Genomic DNA, 25,941 nt, shown 5'->3' on the forward strand with positions numbered 1-25,941 from the left:
GTGTTGGCCCCATAACAACTGAGCAGGCAGCAGGTACTTAGTCCATCACTGCTGGTAGAAGGTTTTAATAGCAGCATGGGTAAAAAATAGCCTTGGATACACCGATTACTTCATCTGAACTAACCTTAATATTTGAGCATACTTTCACACTGTGCTCTGGGTTAAAACCTGCCCATTAGTTGCTGCTTTTTGAATCAAGCATTATAATACTTAAGTAAAATTCTCAATACTGGATGCATCTGCAGAACTGCACCCAGCAGAACATATTCATAGGAATAACCCCAAGTTCACATGAAGAATCCAGCAATCACCAGAGGAACACAGATACCACCATACTGAGTAAGATTGTCGTTGTCCAAGTCAGAAGGATGGAGCTACTCTGCCTTAAGGGTAGCTCATTAGATACTTGAAGGCAAGAGAACAATACAGTGAGTAGCTGTTAATTATCTCCAATCCCTCATTAGGCCACACCCACTCGTTTCTGCAAAGAACAAACAGGTTTATGTCCTCAAAGCTGTTGCTTTGGATACATTTTTTTCAACACCAATGTCTCCTTCAGTAGCCTGGCCTCTTTCCTTACAAGTCCCTTGCTCCCCCTCCATTTTATTTTTCAGCCACATCAACTACATAGCTAGCTATATCAACATTTAATAGCAGACAGCAAACACTGAGATAAATAGGCTGGGACTGGGGGCTGTTCAACTCTGTTTCAGCATCACTGAGACCTAATGTGAGATCAGATGTCAAGGTTAAATACTTCTAACAAAATGAACATTAGCATTACATCTGGGATTATACATGTAAACAAAAAGAATAAAGCCACCCAGCAGCATTTGTAGACCTCAGTGTTCCTGTGACATAGCTCTGCAGTCCCTATTAAATAAAAATATTCACTTTTATTAGTTTGTCATTTCAACGCTGTTTAGTACCTATAATCAAAGAATAAGCAGTGTTCATATAAAGCAAGAAGTCCATGTAGTGTATCAGTGTATCAGCAAGACATTCTAGGATCTTTAGAAAGCATCTTCTGAATAGAAATTAGAATTAATGACTGAGAAGGTCAGCTAGAAATGGCATTCTTAACACAACCTCAAAGACCAGAAACTGACCTAAGGAAGGTCGCTCACCCTTCTAGCACAGCTAGAGACCTCTTCTTCCAAACCTGTTGTGAAAGACCAAGGGCACCAGAACTGGTGGAGGGTTAACAGTTTACTTAAGTGACAAGCAATGAAAGGGAGACTTTCTGTAACATCACTGAATATTTCACACTATAATTTGTATGCAAGTCCTATAAAATTAGCCTACGTCCACTTTACCAATTTGGGTGCTACATTAAAAAAAAGTTATTATCTTAAATGTGTTCCTCCACTGAGGAAATCATTTGTATTGGAGAGGTTAATATGATAAACTGACTGTAAAAATGTGGTAATAAACACAAGCTTTGAAATTTAACTTCCATGATGTATCTCTACCCGATAACTATGCTAAAAGAAAACTAAAATAAAAGATAAAAGTGGGAAACCAGATATAGATTTGTAATAAAATTCACTTTAATACCAATTAATTCATCTTCCTGTGTATTAAGTAAGGAACTGTTATTACTTCTCTAGGATTTAATATGCATAGCATAATTGCATGCGACAGTGTTCTTTTGAGAACAAGACATGAAGAGGCTCTGCATGGCACTAGTCTGCAGTAAAACTGAAGTCAGGAAATTCTGAGTGACTATTATTTCTGTATGAGAGCAGATATCACTTAAGCCTTATGCTCCACATCAGTTCTAATGGCATTTAGTTTTCAAGTTATATCCCACGTGCATAGAAACCCTAGATTGAAATATAGCATTCAAAAGCCATACTTGACTACTGAAGCATGACAATCAGACTCTGGACTAAGAAGAAATGTCTAAATCTATGGATAAATGTAACAGGCTTGTTAGTATTTCTGTCATTATTCAGAACACCAAGCCCTGAGGAAGGAAAGGTCTATCTTCCAAGCTAGACATCATATAGTTATTAAAAAAAATTAAAAAAATCAAACCTAAAAACCCAAACAAATCTGTACATACAGGAATACAGACATACGGAGAATGGACAGAAAATGAAACATTATTAGAGGCAAGGAGTGGGAGTCATGTAACCCTTACACAATCTTTCTCAGCTGTAGAATGAAGCCTTGAAATACTTCAGCACAAAACTGAAAGCCTTTTCTCTGTCTAAAAATACTGTTATACCAAAAAAAGGGACTTAAATTAACATTATTAAAAATTTTTGGATATAAACTGTCAGCCTTCAATCTAAACTTTAACTGTTATATGAGAGACAGAAAGACTTGGTCTGCTAGTAATTTACAAACACACAGCATAAACAGAACTCAAATGCCAAGGCTTTCTTAGATACTTAAATCGTAATTGCAATGAGCATCTCCCTCCCGCTCCCAATATCTCCCGCCTATCCACAAGATTTGCAATAAAGAGGAAATAAAAAATGCTTTATGGTGCACTTCTATGCAACAGTGGAGCTTAAGGCAGTAAAATACTTTTCAAGAAGACATTTTCCTAGTTGAGGTCATCCACACCTAGAACATAAAAATTTTCTCATCACATAAGATAAAAAAAAATAAAGGCTTGGGATGCTTCAGAAACAGTTTTAAACCTTAGTGGTTTGACTTCAAAGAGGGCAAACATCAACACTGTGTAAAGTGTTTGTTCACTCATGCAGTTATCTTTATGCTACCAAGTACAGGGTACCATACAATTCCAAACCCCTCATTTCCAGCATTCCCATCATATACTTCCATTATTCCACTAAATTCAAATTTTTACATTCTGCTGTAAATTTGTAGTGAACTTGCTTTTACTCTTTCAGAGTTCCATTAATTTACCATCACTGTAAATTCTTCTGGCAAAGATTATATTAATGCTAACATAAAACCCAAGAAAAACTGATTGAAGTTTTCAGGGAAAAGCAAAGGAAACATGTATGATCACACAAATGCATGTATACATATGCCTATATCTATCACCTACTACAGATAAATATGCACTGTTGAGATATATTAATAGGACTTCAGACTGCAGCAGCTGATAATGTAACAGCGTCAAAATAAGCAAACAGCATACACAGATAAGCTTTTCTGTCAACTGGAAGCTTTTGGTTTCTTACCTCCTCAAGATCATCACTGACCCACAGAGGGATGGGTGTTCCCCAGTACCGGTTCCTAGATATAGCCCAATCTCGTGCATCTTTAAGCCAGTTCCCGAAACGCTTCTCCCTCACAAAATCTGGAACCCTGTTCCGAAAGTAAGAGAAGTATTCTTTTATCATTGCATTTCACTTAAGAGAAAGCTAGTAAGAACGGTTATTTTGATTTCATCCATAAGGCAAGTTAATTTCTGCATACTGCATGAATCAGAGCACATTCTATTACAGCACTGGCTGCTGCAAGGCCTATAGGCTTGCTGCCAGAAAACGAAACACCATTTCTCCTGCCTTTCTTGCTTTCTTTTATATTCAGGAAAATTGTAGAAATTAAAATTACCATCTTAATTTTACTCCCTTATGATATTTTTCAAATTCCTAAAGGGGCTTGTCCTGGGTTTAGCAGTAGCAGTCATTTTTCTCCTTCTTAGTAGCTGGTGCAGTGTAGTGTTTTTGACTTTCAGCCTGGGAACGGTGATGATAACACTGATGTTTTCAATTACTGCTCAAATGTTTACTCTGACCAAGGACTTTCTGAGCCTCATCCTCTGCCAGGGAGGAGGGGAAGCCGGGAGGAAGCAAAGACAGGACACCTGCCCCAAACTGACCAAAGAAATAATCCACACCACAGCACATCATGCCCACTGTATAAACTGGGAGCAGTTACCCGGAAGGGCTAGATCACTGTTCGGTCAGGCTGGGTATCGGTCAGAGGGTGGTGAGCAGTTGTATTCTCTTCCCTTGCTATTTCCTTTATCATTATTATTGGTGGCAGCAGCAGTGATTTGTGTTATACCTTAAGTTACTGGACTGTTCTTATCTCAACCTGTGGGAGTTACATTCTTTCCATTCTCCTCTCCATCCCTCCGGGAGTGGGGGAAGGAAAGGGGGGGAGTGAGAGAGCAACTCCGTGATTTACAGCTGAGCTTAAAACACAACAGGGCTGACAAGAAATCTGGAGAGGGACTTCTTACATGGGCCTGTAGGGACAGGACAAGGGGGAAGGCTTTAACCTGACAGAGGGGATATTAAGATATTAGGAAGAAGGTCTTTCATGTGAGGGTAGCAAGATACTGGCACAGGGTGCCCAGAGAAGCTGTGGCTTGCCCAGAGAAGCCCTGGCAGCGTTCAAGGCCAGGCTGGATGCAGCTTGGAGCAACCTCGTCTAGTGGAAGGTATCCCTGCCTGCAGCAGGAGTTGGAACTGGATGAGCTTTAAGGTCCCTTCCAACCCAAACCATTCTAGGATTCTGTGAAATATGTGCAACATGCAGTAAATTCATTGAGGGTGCAACAGTGGCCAGAAGTCCTCAGGACAGTCCACCACTAGAGGACTATGGCTAATGGTGGATAACAGTACTACTGCTCTATTTTACATACAGAAAAAAATGCCAGTTACTGATTTGGATGCTGAATGAAATTACAAAGTTTCAAAAGGAATAAAGGCACTAAAAGGCACCTTGCATTACGCATGAAGATCCAGGTATCTGCACGTTACTTTTAGACTTTGAGAATAAAGACATCTCAGGTTGATGTATCCTACCAAAAAAAAAAGACAAAAACAAAACCAACCAACAAAAAAAGCCCCACAACTATTTTCACGCTATTTATCATCTACACTTTAAATTCTCCATTAAAAACCAACACACACATATCCCTGAATATAAAACCCTATCAATGCTTGCTAAATACTTATTTTGAGCACTAATTGGCTCTGAGGGATGTTAAAGACAAATTTTCATCATATGGAAATGCCTTGGAGCTCAGAGAATCTCATGATCCCTGGGTATGCTAAATGGCCTGATGGTTTGATCAGGAGCCAATTGCTTTCTTTTATGATGTATACAATTAACTATTTATACAATGATTATATAGCACATAAGGAAAAGCAATGGGCTTTGAGATCAACAATACATTCCCTTCGTGCCTAAAGAAGCACATAAGACCAACCTCAAATGAAAGAATAACCCTAAGACAGTGATATTCAGGCACAGAAGCTGTGAATAAACAAACAATAATACAAGTAACTCTAAGCAAACCATGGCAAGTCTTCCTGTTGTTGTTTTCTCTCAGTGTAACTAGAAGGGCCTTTCCCAAAGTTTGAGCTGGATTTAGAGACACAGATTCTAAAGGAGGAGCAGCCAAACTACAGAACACATATGGTCTCTTCCTCCTTTTGTTCTGGAAGCTCTTTGTGTCTATCAAATTTTTCTGAAGAAGAATGATTTTTAATCAGAGATCAGCCCCAAGAGTAAAAAAGATGAAAGAATCCTTTAGAGGAAAGGGAATGGATTCACATGACACTCAAGGGTAGGACTTGGTCCAGCAGCAAGAGATTTACAATGTAAGAGTGAGCATTCCTAAAAAAATCTACTGATGGAAATGAAAGCTACTGTCTTTTACAAGTTTCACCCATGATGATGCCATGTGGAGATCCAAGGGCTTCTTGATTCCAGTATTGCCTCAGGTGGATAAAAACTACTGTTAAAAGACTCACTAAGTATCACCCTGAAGTTCCATAGGCTCACTAGTTAGTCTGTATTTACTTTCAGCTGCAAAGTTATCTTCCGTAACATGTCTTCAACAAAAATGTGATATAAAAAAAGATTTTAAACAAACTTGGTGACTAACATTTCACATGACATCTGTATCCCTGAAGTTTAAAAACATATACAAGCTTTCACAAGTTGTTTTAGAGTGGGACTCGTGACTGGTAACTTTTTGTGATGACCTTAAGACACCCCCTCTCCAAACACAAGTGGAAATTGTACAAAGATCCTTAGCATTTGCCTAGCATCCCACTAATGTGGAAAACATCTCTTTACATCACCCCTAAACTAGTTTCCATTTTTCAGAAGTTGTTAGACCCTGATTAGCTGAAATTATGAGTCCTATTTAACATAGCTAGAGGCTGAAACAATCCCCTGGTGACATTAAAACGCTAAGAGTTTCAACTCTACCTCCTCAAAACATGCATGAAAAATTAATTTTTATACCCAAAGTGGACATTAACCACAAAAACGTATGCAGTGTGATTGGTCTCTCTCAGCTATGAAAGCATATAATTTACGTCTTCTGGTAGAACTGTCTGATCCTGCTGCCAGTTTTTACTAGAACGTAAAACACAAACCACTTGATCTACTACAAACCACATTTGCAACAATGGTTTATGGCTCTTTAGAAGTACAATACAAAGAACACTGACACAGCCATCAAATAAAATAAAAAGAGCCTGTATCTCAGGCACATTTTGAGACCATCACTCAAAGAAACTCTTATTTAGAACAACTGGTTCTTACCGCTGCACAGATGCTGCCCACACACCAAACAGCAGATACAGGCTCCAACTGGGGGGAATAAACTAGAGGAGCTATCTGCAGCAGAGAACAGCCTTGCCACTCACATGGCTCTTTAAGGCTGAAGCCCATTTATTTATTCTCACTAGATACAGCTACAGGTATCTCTGTCTGACACTTCTATAAGGAAACAGAAAGAAAAAGAAAAAATAAAAATCAGAGGCACCTTCTATTTCAATATTTCACTGGTCTGGGAAGACAGAACAAAGTATTCTCAACCATGTTGTTACTAACACCTGATCATTACGTTACACCAAATCCAGGTTAGTGTTTCTATAGTTTTTTTTTTCATTTCCTTTAATCCTCCTCTCTGATATATTCTCAGTATACTTCTCTTGTTAAATTTTCAGAAAGGTAACATCCTATCACAGGTATGTATTATTAGTTAAGAAAGTACTCTTCCATCTACACAAAGCAATGAAGGTCTGTTCGTTTTACACAACTAAGGAGAGTGAGGGGCAGCCAGAACAATGCCATCCCCCAGTGATATTCTGCTTCCTTTTCTCCTATCCAGTGGAAACCTGGCCTCACCCTGAAACTAGCTATACCGTGTTTAATCCTATCAGCTCACAGCCTTCCTCATAATTCCCAGTTAAATCTTCCATCTGTATTCCCAGGTACACTGCAGAGAACTGTGACATCAAACACTGTGATAAAACAGTGAATCATTACTGCCACTGGTCCTTAGCTTTCAGGACATTTGGGGCTGTGTTAAAAAAACCTGCTTGCCTAAACCCAAGAGCTGACAGTCCCCTGAAAGTTAATGGTTGCACAGTTTGCCACACACTGACCTCTCTGCATGACAGAAGGCTTCCGGGAGACATCAGAGCAGACTTCCAATACCTAAAGGGGCTGACAAGAACTCTGGAGAGGGACTTCTTACAAGGGCCTGTATGGACAGGACAAGGGGAATGGCTTTAACCCGACAGAGGAGAGGTTTAGATTAGATCTTAGGAAGAAGTTCTTCCATGTGAGGTACTGAGGTACTGGCACAGGGTGCCCAGAGAAGCTGTGGCTGGCCCATCCCTGGCAGTGTTCAAGGCCAGGTTGGGTGGGGCTTGGAGCAACCAAGTCTAGCAGAAGGTGTCCTGCCCATGACAGGGGGTTCGAAGTGGAGAAGCTTTAAGGTTCCTTCCAACCCAAACCAGTCTGGGGTTTCATGATATTTAGAAGCTTTAAAAACAGTAAGAAAAAGACGGAACCGAAAGGCCACCCACATAAACAGTCATATTTTACAACAAAGATATATGAAAAGTAGCCCTTTCCCATATGCCAATACACGTGCTTTTCCTGTCTAATCAGGTATCTATCACAAACCCCCTTCAGGTTGAAAGGGCAGGTTTCAGTATATTCAGTACATTCATACCACTGCATTCGCAGCTGGGTATGACAAGCAAGGTGATGAGTGCTACAGCCCATATAGAGCAGTCTACTGCTAATGGCACTGCACAAATGCAGAACTCGGAAAAGTTCAAGTTCCAGCACTAAGCAGTTCCACAAGACTGCAAGTGAAACCCAAAGCAGCAACTTCCCTCCTAACGCAATCCTGCTGCAGCTCCTAAAACTGTTAGAAACGGGTATTTTATTTCCCAACTGGCCTAGAATTTGTGTTGGTTTCTAACTTCACATTTCTCTGCAAAATGACACAGATAAGATTTCATACTTCTTTCTCAAACACTTAGCAAGGTTAAGGAGCCTGCTGTCTCAGCAGGTCATGAAGCTCTTGATTCATGCATGCAGAATAAGGTGGGTGACAGCGACTTCTACTTTCTTGGCACCCAGGATAGTGCACTAAATAAACGTTAGGATGCAGACATTTCAGCAGTTGAAAAGTTGAAATTCAGGGAATTGAACTTCACAACACAAAGGAATACATAATGATTTGTTGAATCATGAATTAGATTTTGAATGAAACTACATCAGTCTCAATGATTTGAATGTTGATTTCTGCCTTACTCTCCCCAACATCAAAACCTTGTTATAACAAGGTTAGAGATTATGAAAATCATTAATTTGCTCCAGATTTGTATGTCCTTTTTTGACTGTTTCTTCCTATTTTTTTAAGCAGATTTGGGGCTTCACTAAATTCATGCATTGCTAAGTCCTCTGCACAGAGAACTCCCACATCCTTTCTTAGTAGCTACTCATTTTCTTAGTGTCTAAAATAAAAATGCCATTTACCAAGCAAAAAAAAAAAACCCATGAAGAGCAAATCCAATCCTTTAACAACACTTATTTGCTTATTACAACAGAAACCATTTCCTTCGCTTTCAAAGTCTATGTACTACTCAGCATCCGAGTCACACAAGCAAAGTGGGCATGGACTTAAAAATAGCCCATTAGCGACCATCTTCAATCCCAGAGCATGAATGGGTGTGCTAAGAGCAAGTTACCACAGCTGCTGAGCCAGTGACTTCTCATCACCAATTAATACCAAAGGAACAGCATCCATTAAAACAAATATATTTGCTTTCTGACTTTGTTTCCAGAAGAGAAATGTACAGGATTTAACAAAATAAATCTCAATTATTACATAATAAATAAGGAAACTTAAAAGGATTAAGACATCTATTCCTTTTCTGTACTTATATTTTGAAGTATATCTCTTGTGCTCATAACAGAACTGCAAATACTGACTTCAACTTAACACTCTATTTTAAAGCTCAGATGTGCTCTGCATGACTCTGCGAGCTGGCTCACCTTGCCCTAGTCAGAGGATACAGGACCTCCATCTGAAAGCAATACTGCCCCTCTTTTCTGTAAGCACAAACAACACGGCTGAAATAAACAGCTGTCAAATACTGCCAAAGCAGGTTTTGCCTCATACATTTTATCATCAATTTATCACTAAAAGCTGTTTAAGATGTTACATAAAGGTGCACTAATCCTTTCTAACTCTTCACCATTCTTACCATTTTATGACGTTCTTAGAAAAACCACAGCAACTTTAAAAATTGGATAAGATTTATTTTATAGCTACTAATTTAAGAAAGCTCTTAGCTTATGAATTATTTGAAAAACAGTCCCGTAAGAGTTAGAGCATAAAGTTGATACACAAAACACTACCTCAAATAGTGTGAATTAGGAGATTTAACACCACATAAGTACACAGCATCTGTTATGTTTGGTTCTGAGAAGATGGTCCCAGAGCTTTCCTTTCATTTGGCAAGCTGGTAACTTTTAAACCAACAACTGAAATCAGGAATCACTTGTATTTCTGGAAAGGAAAAAGTTTTCCTTTCCACAAGGATAGCTGATTTGCAACAGTAAAACCAAAGCTAAGTATGTCATTTAACTAAATATGGATTTCTTTAATTTCACACCATAACAGATGGGTTGGGTTTGTTTTTTTTTTGTTTAGGTGTAGAACTTGCTTTTCCTTTTAAATATTAACCAAGCCTTAGAAGAGAAAGTCTCAAATTCCATTATGTGAATTTACTCTAATAACAAGCCTCCTTCAACATGCCCTCAAATTGATTTCTAATGGTTTTTAATTCAAGGAGATAAAATAAGCAACTATTCCTGCCCTTCTGACCCTTTAATTAGCACCCATCTATATCATGGACCTAATTAAACATTGGGAGAGGCAGGAGGAAGGAGAGGGGAGAGAAGAAAAGTCAGCTGTTTGAAAGCACACAGAATTTCCACTGCAGCAGACTCATTCTCCTCCTCAGTTCATGAAAGCTTATTAGAATGGTGCCACAAGCTTATACCCATATGAGTTCAGGTGGCCTCTAACACTGCAAGAGTATTTTCTGCTTATATGAAGCTTACATTTGCTAAGTGAATACTGCTTTCAATCATTTTGATATAGCAATGTTTTTCTTTGCTCTTTTATCCTGGTTCCCATAGCAACCCACACTCTGGCGTGAGACTGCAATGCTGCTGCAGACTGCATCACGGCCCTGCCGCCGTCAGCACCACGCAGCTGCCTGACAAGCTAAGATGAAGCCCTGACCTCCAATTTTGTGATACTCATTAAAAATACCTTGCTAAATTTTGTGTGACCCGGGCACCATGCTAATTGCTATTAAATTCTTAGTCTTATCACCAATGGCCAAAACCCCTACACGCTGAAGCCAGCTTTCACTTTTCTTCTTTCTGCAGTTTCCTTTGGAGTACTTTTACATTTATAGCTACAAAATACTTTTATACAGCATTACCACTTAATATTCACTTTTATTTGTATATATAAATGTCTAAATTCCTGTAATGGTGGCAGACATTCAACAAACTGCACATGCAGCTAGATTTACAAGCTGCCTAAGAACACGGTACTATAATTTAGTGAACTGACATTTGAAGTCTTTATTTAGTAAGCTGTTCCCTGAAGCAAACAACAAGCTTTTGATGACCATTCACTGGGACTGAAAAGATACCTGCTGCATTCATGACATAACCATCAATCTCTGCTCAAGAGCCTTTGAGTGGAAACAGAAAAATTAGGACACAGCAGAACACAAGCCATCAAAATCAACTGCAACAAAAATTCACTTCTAAACCTCAGCTATGTCTGAAAACAGTCAGTAATAAAAGCGTCTGATTTACGCTGCTCTAAATTAAGCAAACACAAGGCTAAGCCCTGCAGCATTTTTTTTTTTCCACTTTCTCCTGCAGGCAATACAAAAACGGTATTTTCCTCGGAAAATGTTGCCATCTAGTGACAGTACGGTGCTACACACTTCACAGTCGCTAATGAAACGAGGACCTCATTTGTATTCCCATCTCCTGAGTAAGTAAAGTGTGATCGATGATTCAAAAAAAAGAACAGCAGCAATTTCATGGTCATATTAAAAAAAAAGTTTAAAGTGAACCCTCATACACACATGCAAGAAGCATTTTAATCTGTTCATAGAATAGCTGGAAAGGACCTTAAGATCATCTAGTTCCAACCCAACTCCCAGTAAATCATGCCACTCAAGGCTCCGCGAAAACGGCCAGGGATGAAGCATTCACCACCTCCCTGGGCAACCCATTCCAGTGCCTCACCACCCTAACAGGAAAGAACTTCTTCCTTATATCCAATCTAAACTTCCCCTGTTTCAGTTTTAACCCATTACCCCTTGTCCTGTCACTACAGTCCCTAATGAAGAGTCCCTCCCCAGCATCCCTATAGGCCCCCTTCAGATACTGGAAGGCTGCTATGAGGTCTCCATGCAGCCTTCTCTTCTCCAGGCTGAACAGCCCCAACTTTCTCAGCCTATCTTCAGATAAAATATACTTATTCAGATAAAATATATTTATTAATGGTAAACTAGGAAAGAAGTATCCTACAAGACATCCTACAAAAAGAAACAAAAGGAGGAAAACAAAGGACTCAGCTACTGATTTTCTTTAATTATGCCGTAATTCCATTATGCCTTGTAATTATGTTGCACCCACCAAACTCTGATTTCTCATCTGCACAAGAATTACAAGTTCATAGAATAAACACTACCTTTCTACTGCAGATGGGCTCTATAGCCCATCTTCTGCAGACCCTGCCAGCCTCAGGATTTATGGTACAAGACAGGCATCATTTGTGGTCACACCACACCTTTTAAGAGGTGGGAGACAGTTTGCTGTCTTAGCAAAGGTGATGGCTAATTAAAGATTGGAAAGACCAAGATCAAAAGCTTCTCAAAAGATGAATGTGTTTGACACATATGAAGACACTTGGTCCTAGAGTGCTGAGTGCTCATACAGGAACAGCAGGAAATGTGTGCAAAAATCAAACTGTGTAAGCCAGGAAATTCACTTCTAGCAAAAAGGCTCTTCAAATGTGTTCTGTGTGGTGTTTCCTGTAAGAACTAACAGCTTAAGTGGTCAAAGTGGAAAAAAAAAAGTATTCCTTCAGCAAAGGACCTATACATCAAACTCTATTACAATGCTTGAATTTTTCAGTATCAAGAAGACGGAAGAACAAAAGGCTTGGCTTCTTTGAAGTCACTCACTGTCTTCTGCCACTGCCTTTCTTCCACTGATGCTCATTTTTCCACTATACCAAGTGCTGCACATCTCATGTAAGCAACGTCAGAGCAGTGCAGTAGTTTCCAACAATTAAAACTAGGTAAACCTTTCAGGAGTTACTGAAGTAGAACTTCAGGTGAGGAAGGATTTAAAAAAAATAAAAATAATTTTGAAAAGAGTTCAAAGTTGATATTTAAATATCAAAATACAGTCTACAGAACCTTTTCTATCAGCCTGCAAGTACAAAAATATTACATACACCACCAGAAGTGCAAGCTACAACAGTTTAGAAACAGGGATAAACTGGTTCTATGATTCTGATTTTACAAAAATGCTGGCACATTACTCATGCAATCATTCCAGAAAGCTATAGTTAAATTCATTTTGAAAAGTGAAGATACTGTTGCTGGCTTTAATATATTTTGACTACCCGTGGCTTTATCACTAGGCTAATTCATTAAAATCCAATTAGAAATGCAATCAGGTTGCAAAGTTTGTCCAACTATGTTTAATCTATAAAAAGTGCAGCTATTCTTAAGGGACAATATACCTATCAGTCATTCATGGGAATAAAAAAAGCAATGCAGTCAAACTCATTTTGCAAAGGTTAATATAGTCTGAAAAGCATTTATCCCCAATTTTCTCATTTTCAGGACATGTTGAAGCTCCAGAGAGCCCAAAAATAAACTCTCTAAAAGCTAAGTATTATTCCTGTGACACTTTCAGAGATCAGATCTGTTCAAAAGCAAAAAAAAAAAAAAAAAAGTAGGTTTTGGGAAGGATGGAGTTCCCAAAATTTCAATAAATAAATATTGAAGAAGGTTAACGTTTACAACACCAACTTCAGAAGTTACACCCCAAAGTAAATTGACATCAATGGGGAACACAAGAAGAAAACCTTAAAAAATAATGTCTTTTTCTTTTAAAAAGCTAGATTTTGAAAGCTAACTTTATGTAACAAAAGATACCAATATTCAAACTAGTAATTATGAAATCACATACTGGAAATACATATTCATATTATTTTATCAATCATTTAGTGATAAGACATCTGTATTTGTAGGCATATTGCCTACAAAAAGATTCTCAAAATCTCTAAGACCATGCTGTTTTGACAGAAGTCCTGAGGAATCAAGGTTTATGTTCAATTACGGAATTATGTTAAGACTCAAGAACCACCTAAAAGACAAATGGTGACTTTAATTCCAAGCATGTTGAGTACTGCCAGTTAATACAATTGGCCTGGTGTTCCTACCCAACCTTTGCAATGGCAGCTCCCACGTTTGGTTTGAATCTCCACTATTCAACACTTAGAAAGAGCAACACTTAAACCCCAAATCAGTAGATAAGGCAGGGTTCAAACTGTTTACTAATTCTTACTAATGTCTTCTGGAAAAGTGGAGGTCACTTAGCAGTTTCCTCTTGAAACTTTGCTTCTGGAAAAGCAAAGCTGATCTCAAACATTCAAACATTTCCTTAATAGGATCTCTATGTATTTTTTTACGTTCATGTGAAAATTAAGTATGCAGGTCTACTGTCAGCCATCAAAACAGTAAAAGCATCTTGAGGAAGCTAATTAAAGCTAAGAACAAACACTTTCACCCCCTCTCCAGCTTATTTTTCCCCCAGAGAAGGATCACAGTATGACCTGTTATGGAAAACAGAAATCAACACTGACTAATCTATAAATCTTACATATCCAGACTGGGCATGTGCCTATTAGTAAGCCAACACTGCAGCATTTTTGGATGGTCTGTATCATGGATCACTAACTTTTCCCACATATTTCAGTATTTACCGTGGCTGTACCACGTAAGCAGTTATGCAAAAGCTGCTCACAGAGAATTTAACTGCTAACTACTGCCCATAAAGAAAATGCAGCATAAGCTGTAATTGTTCACTGAAAGTTGAGTCACCTTCTTTAACATCATTTCAGTTGCTGAGCAGAGGCACACAGCTTCCCTACAGTACTCATACGGAAAGACTGAATGGCAGCCGGAGCAGCACGCAGTACAACTGAATGAGGCTGTAACCTCCATGCTTTCCCCACCCAGCCTCAACTTCCCAGGCACAAGTTACTTACGAAACATGGGGAAATAAAAATAAAGCTTATGGAGGTGGAGAATATAAGATCCTTTTGTTCCTAACACACCATAAAGCCATGACTGACTCTCAAAATGGCTCCCATCAGCAATAATTTCCTCTTACTTCTAATTTAATAGTGCATTTAAATAATCTAAAGTTTTCTGCATAAATTTTACACAAATGTTTTTCACACTCCCTGCAGACATATAAAGATTTTGGCTTTGCCATTAGCAGAATTTTTTTATTTAAGCCTCTGAAACTGAGCTAACTTACAACTGTTTCACAAGCCAGGGCAGCTGGGTTATGGTTTTTGGGGGTTGTTTTGAGGGAAGGTTGTTTTTTTTCTTCAAATGCACCTATGACAAAGGTGCATTTGTAACAACTAGATGAAAAAAAAAAAAAAAGACCAAAACACTGATCTAAAAACTATTCTGGAACAACATATTCCAAGAGTTTAGCTGCCTAAATTCTTCTCCCTAGTGAACTCTTTTGGGAGGCTTAACTATGCCTCAACAAAGGTTGATTTTCCTTTCTGTTTTCTCTCATGCTGAATTGCTTAAGACTGTGTAACATGATCTGAGGATACTTTTAATGGATCCTGTAATGTATTTCACTGCAAATTATTAATACATATTTAACTTTACACTCTGAAAATGTATTTGTCACTAGGTTTCAACACAAGCCAAGAATATCTTCTTGAAACAAGAAAGGAACAGTGCACAAACACATTCAAGCACTGGGCTGGTATGCAACTAAATAGGTTGTATCTGTTGACTATCCCACTCCTCCATCAGTTTGAGGCATGTTTGTAAAACCAGAGGTAAAACACTATTTAAAACTGGTTATGACCCCCATTCCAATAACACTGGCTCAGAAAAAATGGAAATCTGTAAGTCAGCACACTAAAGGTGATACAGAGCTTTGTAGAGTTCCAGCACCCACATCCCCAACTCTGAGCAAAGAAACAAAAAATACAAATGCAGGAGACATTACCAGTAGCATTGGGCATTATTCTCCAGTAGCTTCTCCACCATGTGTTCCACTCTTACAAACCAGCTCGGCACAGCTTTGTATATCAAGGGAGTATCTGACCTGTAGAAGGAAGGTGATGGGGAAGGGAGCAAAACCAAACAAAAACCATTTTCAATGCTACATTATTTATAAAGTACTCTTCAATGTAGGGTTTTTTTTGTACACAACAGTCCCCTCTCCATTCACTGAATTCATTGTTCCTGAAATATTATCAGTTTCAAATGTTGGGCTTTGTTTTGTTTTTTAAATTACACACACTGTTACACAGAGCTCCTATTTTAAAAAGAAAAAAAAAAATCACATCCTGAAGAAATAAATAAAATTTAAAAGCCTTCAGACACAGCAATTTAAAGAATTTGTATAGCATGAGAAATCATAAGAACATTCAAACCATACTTGAATTTGCAATTTCTGTTCCTAAATAGTACAATGAACTTCAGTAACTATTAAAATGAGTCATATTTAAGCTTTCTATGTGAGCTCATTCTGTATCTTTATGTGTATATCAAACCGAAAAGCCAGAAAACATTTTGCTATGTTTTTACTATTTGATTTAAAAGAATAATAATTAATCAAAAAGGTAAATTAATATTACCCAGGGTTAACTAGAAGAACATCCTGTTCCAGGAGGGGGAGGAGAGATCCAGATAAACATATAAAAGTAGAATTCCTTAATTCAACATTCAGTGAAACAAAACCCTATGGGATGGCAATCTCAGTTTCAGAACTTGTGATTGCTTAGAAATCAAACACTATGGAGCAGAGTGTACAGACTGATAAACTCCTAAATTACCTAGTAAAATTTGTATCTCTAAGCATCTGACTGCATTGTGTCTCAACCCAGTCACTCATTTGTTAGCTCCATAATGCAACTGCTTACAGTCTCGATAGATTTGTTCAAGTAGCATACATCCTTCTAAAGCATCCAGTAATCAAACAGTGGGTAAAACCTGTTATAGGAGAATTCAGACATTTCTGATCCTTCACATTCTTCCATTTTTTCAGCTTGAAAAGGGAGAACAAGCTCCAGGAGGTAAAATCTATCTATGGATACCGAGCAGCTTCAACACCACTGGGACAGGAAGCTCACTCTCCCTTAGTATCAATTGACCCCACAAAATGTATCTTAAATTATTACTTTCATTTAAGTCACTTTGCCTCAGACCTTAGAAATACACTTGCTTGACAATTCACAAGCAAAGACCCTGAGAAACTGTTGTTCATCTCCTATATGCAGTCGCTACTGTAAATGACCCATCTTACAAATTTAATTCATATTACTTATATCCATAGCAAGAAATGCACAAACTGCTAGAGATTATGATGCAAATTAAAATTTCTACTGTGGAAGCACTTCCAGAAGATAAAATTGCCTGACCAACAGACGAAAACTGTCCTGGGTTCAGCAGTAGCAGTCATGTTTCTCCTTCTTGGTAGCTGGTGCAGTGCAGTGTTTTGACTTTTGGCCTGGGAACAGAGCTGATAGCGATGTTTTGGTTTGGCCAAGGACTTTGTGAGCCTCATGCTCTGCCAGGGAGGAGAGGAAGCCAGGAGGAAGCAGAGACAGGACACCTGACCTAAACTGACCAAAGAGGTATTCCATACCACAGCACGTCATGCCCAGGAGGTAACTGGGAGTTAGCCGGAAGGGCTGGGAGACTGCAGGGTTGGAGGAGGTATCAGTCGGAGCTTGGTCGGGCTGGGGGCCGAGTTATCGGTCGGCTGGTGGTGAGATGATCTATTCTCTTCCCTTGTTATTTCCTTTATCATTATTATCATTGGTGGTAGCAGTAGTGATTTGTGTTATACCTTAGTTACTAAACTGTTCTTATCTCAACCCGTGGGAGTTGCATTCTTTTCGATTCTCCTCTCCGTCCCTCTGGGAGTAGGGGGAGGGAAAGAAGGGGGGGAGTGAGTGAACGAGTTACCTGACTGGGTTTAAACCACGACAAAAACACACAGCAAAGGTTGTTCAAACCTTAAAAACTGTATTCACACAGCATAAAGCAATACACTGCTTCTCTTAATACTATACTGCAAAAGGCATTTCTTTATAATCTATACATTCCAGTTGGTATATTTTAAGAGTTAAGTTCCTATAACCTTTCAGGAAATGTTTAACAGCTCAAAGTAAAAATAAATAGCTAGAACACTACTAGGTTAATGCAAACATACTAAGCCAGGATGTTCTAATTCTCAGTTTTAGGTCCAAACACGTTAAAAAGAGAATAATTCATTTAACTCCTCACACAGCAGCAAGATCATAGCAAAAAAGAAGTACTCTACAAGCTACAAAGCTCTCCAGAAGTATTCTGGTTTCACTGAGCATCTTGTTTCAGATGTGCTGAGCAATGAATTGCCAGCACATACAAGATCTTGAGTTACTGGAAACAAGAAGAGTAAAATCTGATAATAAAAGTTTATCTCATGGTTTTAACATATTGCAAGAAGAGTGCTGGGACAATAAACTGATACCCAACCTCCATCAGGAGTAAGCAGCTGCCAGATAGTGCTAACTGAAGACAAGCTTCAGTGCCAAAGTAGATTCAGATAGAAAGGATCTATAAAAAGCACAGACAAGCAGATGAAGCCATTACCATTCCCCAGGCTTTCAAGTGATCACTTTATACTTGATAACCACTCTGAAGCACCCACAGAACACTGTTTCCACCTATATGAAGATAGTGAAAAAGGGGAAGATGGGACAGTTTCCCTGAATATTTTCTTTCTTCTAGCTGAACTGCCAAGCAGTGCCTCAGCAGGTGATAAAAAGGGAACAATTTACTGAAAATCTGCCTAACCAGTGGCATCCTACACATTTCTGTTCCCCACGACTGGCAAGAAGGTTGAGGAAAACAGATTCACTTCTTTGCTGTACAATCAGATTAGAAATACCCCTTATTGTGTTTTCCATCAACAAAAGGGAAAAAAGACCCAGACAGAGCTTAAATCTGAGACTGATGCTTACAAAATTCCTGCCTAAAATTCCTCTCTGTCTCAACTGAATGATGTTCTGTTCCCCTTGTAATATGTCCTTTAGAATTCTATCAGAGGAATCAAAGAAACAAAGCACCTGAGCAAAGTGCCTGTTTGCCAGCAGTGCCACAAAATTCGTATTCTCTGAAACACAATCTTTATACCTGAAAACGTGAAGATTGGAAAAGATCATTCTCTATGGTCACTACACACTCCCAATAGTTCTCTCATTCCTGTTCTGGACTGCACAGCCATTTAAAACAACTTACTGTGATCTTGTTCCCATTCTATTTTCTCGTAATTTAGGTAAGTGATAGACAATTTACCTCATGCTATGAAAGACGCTTCTTGGCTTTGCTTTCACTGGCTTGAAAAAGATGCAAGTTCTGTATCTGTCAATGACAGAGCTCCCCAATATTGCCTCCTAATACAATGGCACACGGTAGCTGGGATGGACACTTCAGCTGTCATGCTAGTTACCTTTGCTGTGTCAATAGTTAAACTGCTACGTAGGTCATACTGACTCTCAAGATCTCACATGGACATAGAGCGGTTTTGACCATTATCTCCGTCTTCAGCAATGGGAAATGCTTCTCCAGTGCAGGGGCATTCAAAATCAAAACTATCTATTGCATACTTACCATGTTGTTGCTGTTTTCTTCTCTGATTTTAAAGTTTAGTTGACATCAAATTATTACATATTACAAGAAAATGGTTGGGGCTTTGAGCAACCATGTCTACTGGAAGGTATAGAGAAGGACCCTAATTTGATGATACATAGAAAGGGAAAATATCTCAACATCCTGAGGATTCAACTACATCCTGGTTTCAGGGAAAAGCATGAACAATCTACATCAAGCAGAAGAGTCTGATTTCAAAGTTTTCTTACATTAATCAAAATAACTTGTAACTATGTTCAAAGTTAAGAACTACTCTTCTACTTTTAGCATATTTCAATTACGGGTTGATTTGTGATGGCAGTGAAATGAGCTTTTCAAGTAGAATCCATTGTTCTGTTCTTCCCACTAGGTAATTTGCTCCTAGGTGCTGCCTGCAACTTATCACCAATCAACAAAAATGTCAACAGAGTGGCAGGATTATGTGGGCTCCACAGAATCAGCATTTATGTATTATAGGTTTGTCTCCGAACTGAGACTAACAACAACACATTGTCTCGGGCAGCCATGACTGCACATTTAAATTGCTACACAAGGAAAACACAAGCCTTGCTTGGTTTTGGGCTGCCATTTTTCAAAAATTGTCCCATATCATCAAGGACATTACTCATTACTTGAGTAATTTTCCTTCTTCCTCTATGTACCCATTAGAAACAAACCAATCCTGCTATTCAAAAGCAAGTAAAGGCTGTTCTTTCTATATAATAAAAATAAAAGCACATTGCCAAATGCTTCACTTAGCAGCATTAAAGCTAGACAGAGAGAAAAGCTTTCACCACAGCTATTTCAGTACAGTTGCTGTACGCATCAGATGGGACTTCAAGTAATTTCAGATATTAAATTAGGTATTTTACTTTTTTAAGTGTCTTTATTTGTAATAAAAGTTTAATATAATATTCCTACTGAAAGATTACTGATATCTTTTTTAAATGCGACATTGTTCAGTGATTATGTTTCTCTCAATTTTGCAGTAGCAACTGTAGACATTAAAAAACAAAGAGGATATTAACAAGAACGTGCTTCACTTCTTGAGTAAATCTGCCTACCTTGTATTTCTCGTAACTTTATAACTGAAACTTCTTATGTTAGTTTACTGTACTGAAGACCCATAGAGACTTGCACATGGAGGCTCCTTCAGCCTCTGCAGAATTCCCAGTCTGACAAGGAAGATTTCTGACAGTCACTGTGCTGAACTGCCTACCTGACGTTCCAGAGCTGATTTTGAATTTCTAAGTTGACAAAACCCAAACTTTTTAAAGAAGTCCCTGCAGATACTAAAAACATGTCAATTGCTACTTCTGATCAGAGACATAACCATTGTTTGTGATCTCCACTCAGGCATGACAGCAGAAGAAAACCCGCGTTTATGTATTACGCTTACTAACCACTGCAGTGGACAAATGCTAACTTGCATTTTAATCAACAATAGAGATGTTTCCACATTATAAGCAACTGGGCTCTACTAGACTCTAAAGAAATAAGTAGTTTCCAAGATTAAAAACAAGTAACTATGATAACAGATATAATATAGCCATTTTCTCCAATATATGGAAAGTATGAACACAAACATTTAAAGGCATACTGTAATACACTTATCCAGATACAATTCAAAGGCTACCAAAATATCCTTTTAATACTCAGTACTTGGCCGCTTAGAAAATAAGCTTTTCAGACTGATTACAGCCATCTTCAGAAGGCAGTTAGCAGTACTACATGCAACACTGAAGGAAGAAATTTAAACCACAAACACACACCTGTAAAATCGTAGCAGAAAAAAAATCTTCAGCTCTACACTTAAATTCATCAGATTCACAGCAAAAAAAAAAAAAAAAAAAAATTAATTCCCTTGATTACCAGACCAAAATTGGAGCTCTCCTCCTAAGCTTGATTCCTGTTACTTTTAGTCTTGATAAGAAAATAAAGTAGGTCAAGGGAAGGGAAAAATTAGACAAATCTGAAGAACTACTCAGCTAGACCCCTCAAAGCCATATGCACTTCTTTCCTTACCTCCAGCAGAAAGGATAGCTGTGCTTAAAGCTACTGCTGTGAACCAGTCTGCCTTTCTCTTTCAGTAATTTAATGATGTTCTTATCTGCATCCTAAAAACAAAACAGAACAAAAACATTTCTTTGGAGTACAAACTTCAATAAGCTACTAAAGGATCTGTTGACAATACTCAAACTAAGAAAACACCTACAAGTGTTTTTTACATAAACACACAAAAAATATCCAAAAAGCTTTATGTAATTTATGCATTTACTGCGGAAGCACAGTAAAACATTAAATTTGGAAAGTGACTTGCTCTCCAAATCCTGGTATACCGCATCAGTCCTTTTTTGCCCTTAACTTTATTTCCACATACACACAACTGTACAACATTCAAATTTTCTGTAGCAGCAACAGAAGCCAGAACTCATATTAAATAATATCTTAATTATCGAGTCTTCTGATTTTCTGGAAGAAATTCACATAGTGCTTCTTACCTAATATTTAGACTTCACTACAACACATTAATGTGACTACAGAAGTTGAAGGTAGTTTATAAAACTTTATACAGGATTTACATTCTAAGCTGGAACTGAAAGTCATAATAATAGAAGACAATCTACTGAACAAACAAGTGTCAACATGACATTAAGAAAGGAAAAAGAATAGAAAGACTTCTGATACAGCAATATTCATAAGCTTTCAGCATCAGAAGAGTATTTTCCAAGAGCCTTAAGTTCAGATTTCTACCAGCAAGAAGCTAAACATGTAGCCTCCAGTGTTCTCTATTTGCCTTAATATACAGCAGGAAGCAATTATAGTTGTTCGAGTTCAAATGCAATACAATTTTTAAGTCTTTTTTTCAAGTAAATTCTGGTTACAGGAATATTCTTTGCTACAAACTGTAACAGTAGGAAAACAGCTAAAAACGATTTGTTTTCATAGTATATAAAATTTTAAAAGACGCTCTTTTCTATGGATTTATGCCTGTAACAATCTGGAAATCCTGTGGGTTCCTTTTATGTGGATTCTCTTGCATCTACTGGCAAGTTAATTCACATTTCAACACATCCCCCAAGTGGGGAAGTGACTGGATTTCTCTCCCCTAACAGGCCATGTAACAATAACTGGCTGGGATAAACTTAATGATGACATTTGTGAACTCAGAAGTCATTCAGAGGTAAGGGAGGCTCTGCACACTTGCCTACAGACTACATGTTTAAACATTTCCATAAGAAACAAGGATAAAATCATACTCCTCCTGCAGCAGAAGCAACCAGGAGAGAATCCAATTCCAGTTTACTAGATACATTGTATTACTTATGTTTCAAATTCTTTACTTTTCAGATATTGTAATTAACAATTGCAACATGGTTGCAAATGTTAACACATACTTTCATTTTTCCAGCTACTAAAGACACACTGGAGACAAAGCCACTTAGGGAAAGAAAAGAACACTTCCATCAGCCATAAAATTTATCTTGAATCAAGCAGTAACTTGCTTTCTCCAAGACCACTGACCTTCACATACTGTCCAGCAAAGTCAGTTACTTCTGCTGTAAAGCAGCCCGATGCATCAACAGGACAAACGGGCACAGAATCTTTCTGAATTATATTAAAATCCATGCAGACTCTGTAATCATCCTACAAAACAGAAAAGCACTAAGTTACAGAAATACAAAATACTGGTTCAAATACCCATCCCTGGAAAAAATAAATTTTAAATAGACAATGTGATGACTGGACAAGAATAGCAAAATACTCAGCCTTCACCAATCCTAAATGTGCACTTGAAAATAAGTATTTTATAGGATTCTAGTTTTATTCATCAGAGAAAGTACGATTTCTGCATTACATGTTTTCTCATACCTAGTAGAGGGGATATGTACACGTGCTTCTGTACATATACATTATTCATATGTGTGTACATACACACATAATGCAGTCAACAACTTAGGGCTACTATTGCATAGCAAAGGAACTAACAAGCACCATGTCATGCTCTTTACCAGCCAGAGCCTTATGCCTGTTTAGCACACCAGCCTGAATACATTTTTCAGAAGGTAGGCTCTTTTGATCAATCTAACTCCACATAAAAAAATCCCATTTTCCCAATGTCTTGATGTTCCAAAGCCTTTAAATGTGCATTTCTCAATCTTTGTTGGCCCATAGGCAAAGCTACAGACCGAGAACCACACATGGACAACATCATAGTTGATTTTTGTGGCCAGCCTGTTTAAATTTTTAATTTCCTGTAGCAGTAAGGAAAAACAAAAAAAGAGGCAAGAAAAAGAGGTTCACTACAAGACTTTCCTGCACATAACTAAATAACAATGGTATTTTAGAAAAGATGAACACGAAATTAGTAGGGGAATGGAAAACTTCAGATTTTAATGTCAAGTTTGAATTCAAATTAAATCAGTATCTTACCTCCAGATTACCCACTGTCTTGCCCTAAGCCAAAAGAACATTTCTGAGGGTAGAAGGGGGAAGGCAAAAGAGGTCAGCTGCCCATCAGTCACTCTCAGCACATTCACAGAATCACTTCATTTTCCTCAAAGGAAAAGGCCCTGTTCAAGCCTGTATCAAGTCAGTAGGTTTTTTTGAGTCTCAGAGGTCCCTGCGTTGCTACTCTGATAGAACAGGGGAAACCATAGACTTCAGGGATAAACCCCAAAGTTCTGTGTCATGTGAAACAGAACCTGCAGTGATCCTTCCTGCCAGAACTGGTAGCAGTTGAACTGTTCCCCTCCTCTGTGCCTAGAACTCATTCACCTTCCATAAAACACAGCAGCTATTTCATTGGAGTTGCACTCTAAAGCAGTTTGTCCACCTTGATCAAGCAGACCACACCGAAAGCATGTGTGTAAATAAGCATTCAATAAGCAAGTGCTTCATAGCTAGCTGAATTCTCCTTTCCTAGACATAACTGCACACAGTCAAGCCAGCTTTGGAGTCACGGAGCAGGGTTTCCAGATCCTTCCTGTGGTCCTCATCCTGTACTTCCTACCCTACCCACTAATCCCTGTAGTTACCAACTCCTTCAAGCCAGATCCGGTAGATGTAAACTATACTGTGAATCAACAAGCAACAACGACAAAACTCATCCATAACTATAGCGAAGTTAGCTACTTCATGTAGCAAAGCATTACACACAGAAACAAAAAAAAAAAACAACCCACAACACCTCAGCTACAGTACTCATTTATTGTAGACCACGGTCTCTTTCCACTCTCCAGCAGCTGAAGACAGCCATCACGATTATTCAGCTTCCACATGGTCAACCAGCTTCTTCAGTCAATAGAGTAATTGAGATAAGCCCATTCCCGGTTGAGCTTTCACCAGCTATTATTGCTGAGATACAGCAAGCAGACTGCAGTATTTAAGATGCAGGCTGGATGACAGAACTAGGGTCAACCCTGATTTGGCAGCGAATTCTAAAAGGCTTATGAAGAAGCAGCCAGCAAAGACTACAAAGCTTGGCATGCTCACAACGTAGCTAAAGCAGGACCTAGGTCAAGAGGTGGTTCAGTTCTATTTGCATCACTGATGCAGCAAATTATAAGGGGCTTTGCTATTTTGATTTTCTGCAGTTAGTTCCTTTCTTTTGAAGAACATGAATGTAAAAGCTTTCCAGAGTGACCTGCCATTTGATTTAATGAATATTTGCCTCAGCAACCACAATCTAAGAATATATTCAGGCACATAGAGAAATTCACAAATGCTAAGCTCCACTGGAAAGCTAAGAGAAATTTCAGTTCTTTCCAGGATGGAAATCATAGTGTTTACTTTTGTACCACTGCCACAAATAATTCTCTCAAAAGATTACATATAAAAGTTGTAATACAGAAAATTAAGCAGAGGCTATTAAACTGCTCACTGATGAGACTTTGAGATTTTTCTATATGAAATTAAAAAAAAAAAACTAGCATCTTTTAAAAAATCAAGTAAATTGCAAAAGTAAAGTGCAACAGTAAGGCATCTATGAAACTTTGGTGACTCAGTCTAGCAGGCACTGGACGTATATAGGGCTTGATGCAAATTACAAAGTTACCAAAGCTTTAAGTTGAGTGTAGGCAAATTTACATATGATGAAATGCCTTAGTAGCTGAATTTTAATATTTAATGAATTTTAATCTGGAGGTACAATGAGTTTACAGAGTTTTTCTCGTTCTTTAAGCTTGTCTGTGAGCTTTAATTTTTGAAATGAAGTAACAGTGCTCCGATAATCGTGTGGCGGCTTGTGTTTGGCAAAAGCATTGCAGAAGACAATGAAACTACATACCCGGAAACTAAATGAAGTTGATTTCTTACTTCAAATTTTGTTGGAAAAGGATACATTTCTAATCAGCAATACAGAATATGCATCAGTAAGCAGGATTTAAAAAACCTTTATCTCTCCATTCCTATATATCGAAGGGACTTAATTGAGGGGAAGGGATAGAGACAAGACACAATACTTTCTGTGAAGGACTGTGCTCTATCTCTTCTCCTTTGACCCTTGCCTCCTGCTCTTACCTTTTCTGTTCAACTTCAACACCACAGTAAAGGAAGTCTCAGAGAAGCCAATTAATTACAACGACAGTCCTGTCTGCAATTAGTTCTCCCTTTATCTAGGCTTGCCTGAAGGCAAATACTTCATGCCAACACATGCAACACTTAGCATTCTATACAGACCCTT

At 38.3% G+C, this 25,941-nt stretch overlaps 1 protein-coding gene across 9 annotated transcripts in view; it reads right to left on the reverse strand.

The window, feature by feature from the left end:
• IARS1 (isoleucyl-tRNA synthetase 1) overlaps positions 1-25,941 on the reverse strand; it is a 107,030-nt gene that overhangs the window by 51,251 nt on the left and 29,838 nt on the right. For 7 of the 9 annotated variants that reach the window (XM_057404249.1, XM_057404251.1, XM_057404256.1 and 4 more), the window contains 4 exons: positions 22,782-22,904; positions 21,282-21,373; positions 15,583-15,681; positions 3,165-3,291 (listed from right to left, as the gene is read on the reverse strand). In XM_057404249.1, the coding sequence (XP_057260232.1) occupies positions 3,165-3,291; positions 15,583-15,681; positions 21,282-21,373; positions 22,782-22,904 (441 nt within the window). The remainder of the gene's footprint in view (positions 1-3,164; positions 3,292-15,582; positions 15,682-21,281; positions 21,374-22,781; positions 22,905-25,941) is intronic. The other 2 variants (XM_057404254.1, XM_057404253.1) reach the window with 2 other exon arrangements.

Source organism: Pezoporus wallicus, unplaced genomic scaffold, assembly GCF_028554395.1.
Source record: "Pezoporus wallicus isolate ANWC-B61680 ecotype Strahan unplaced genomic scaffold, APGP_CSIRO_Pwel_v1 contig_5935, whole genome shotgun sequence".
Classification (NCBI taxonomy): domain Eukaryota; kingdom Metazoa; phylum Chordata; class Aves; order Psittaciformes; family Psittacidae; genus Pezoporus; species Pezoporus wallicus.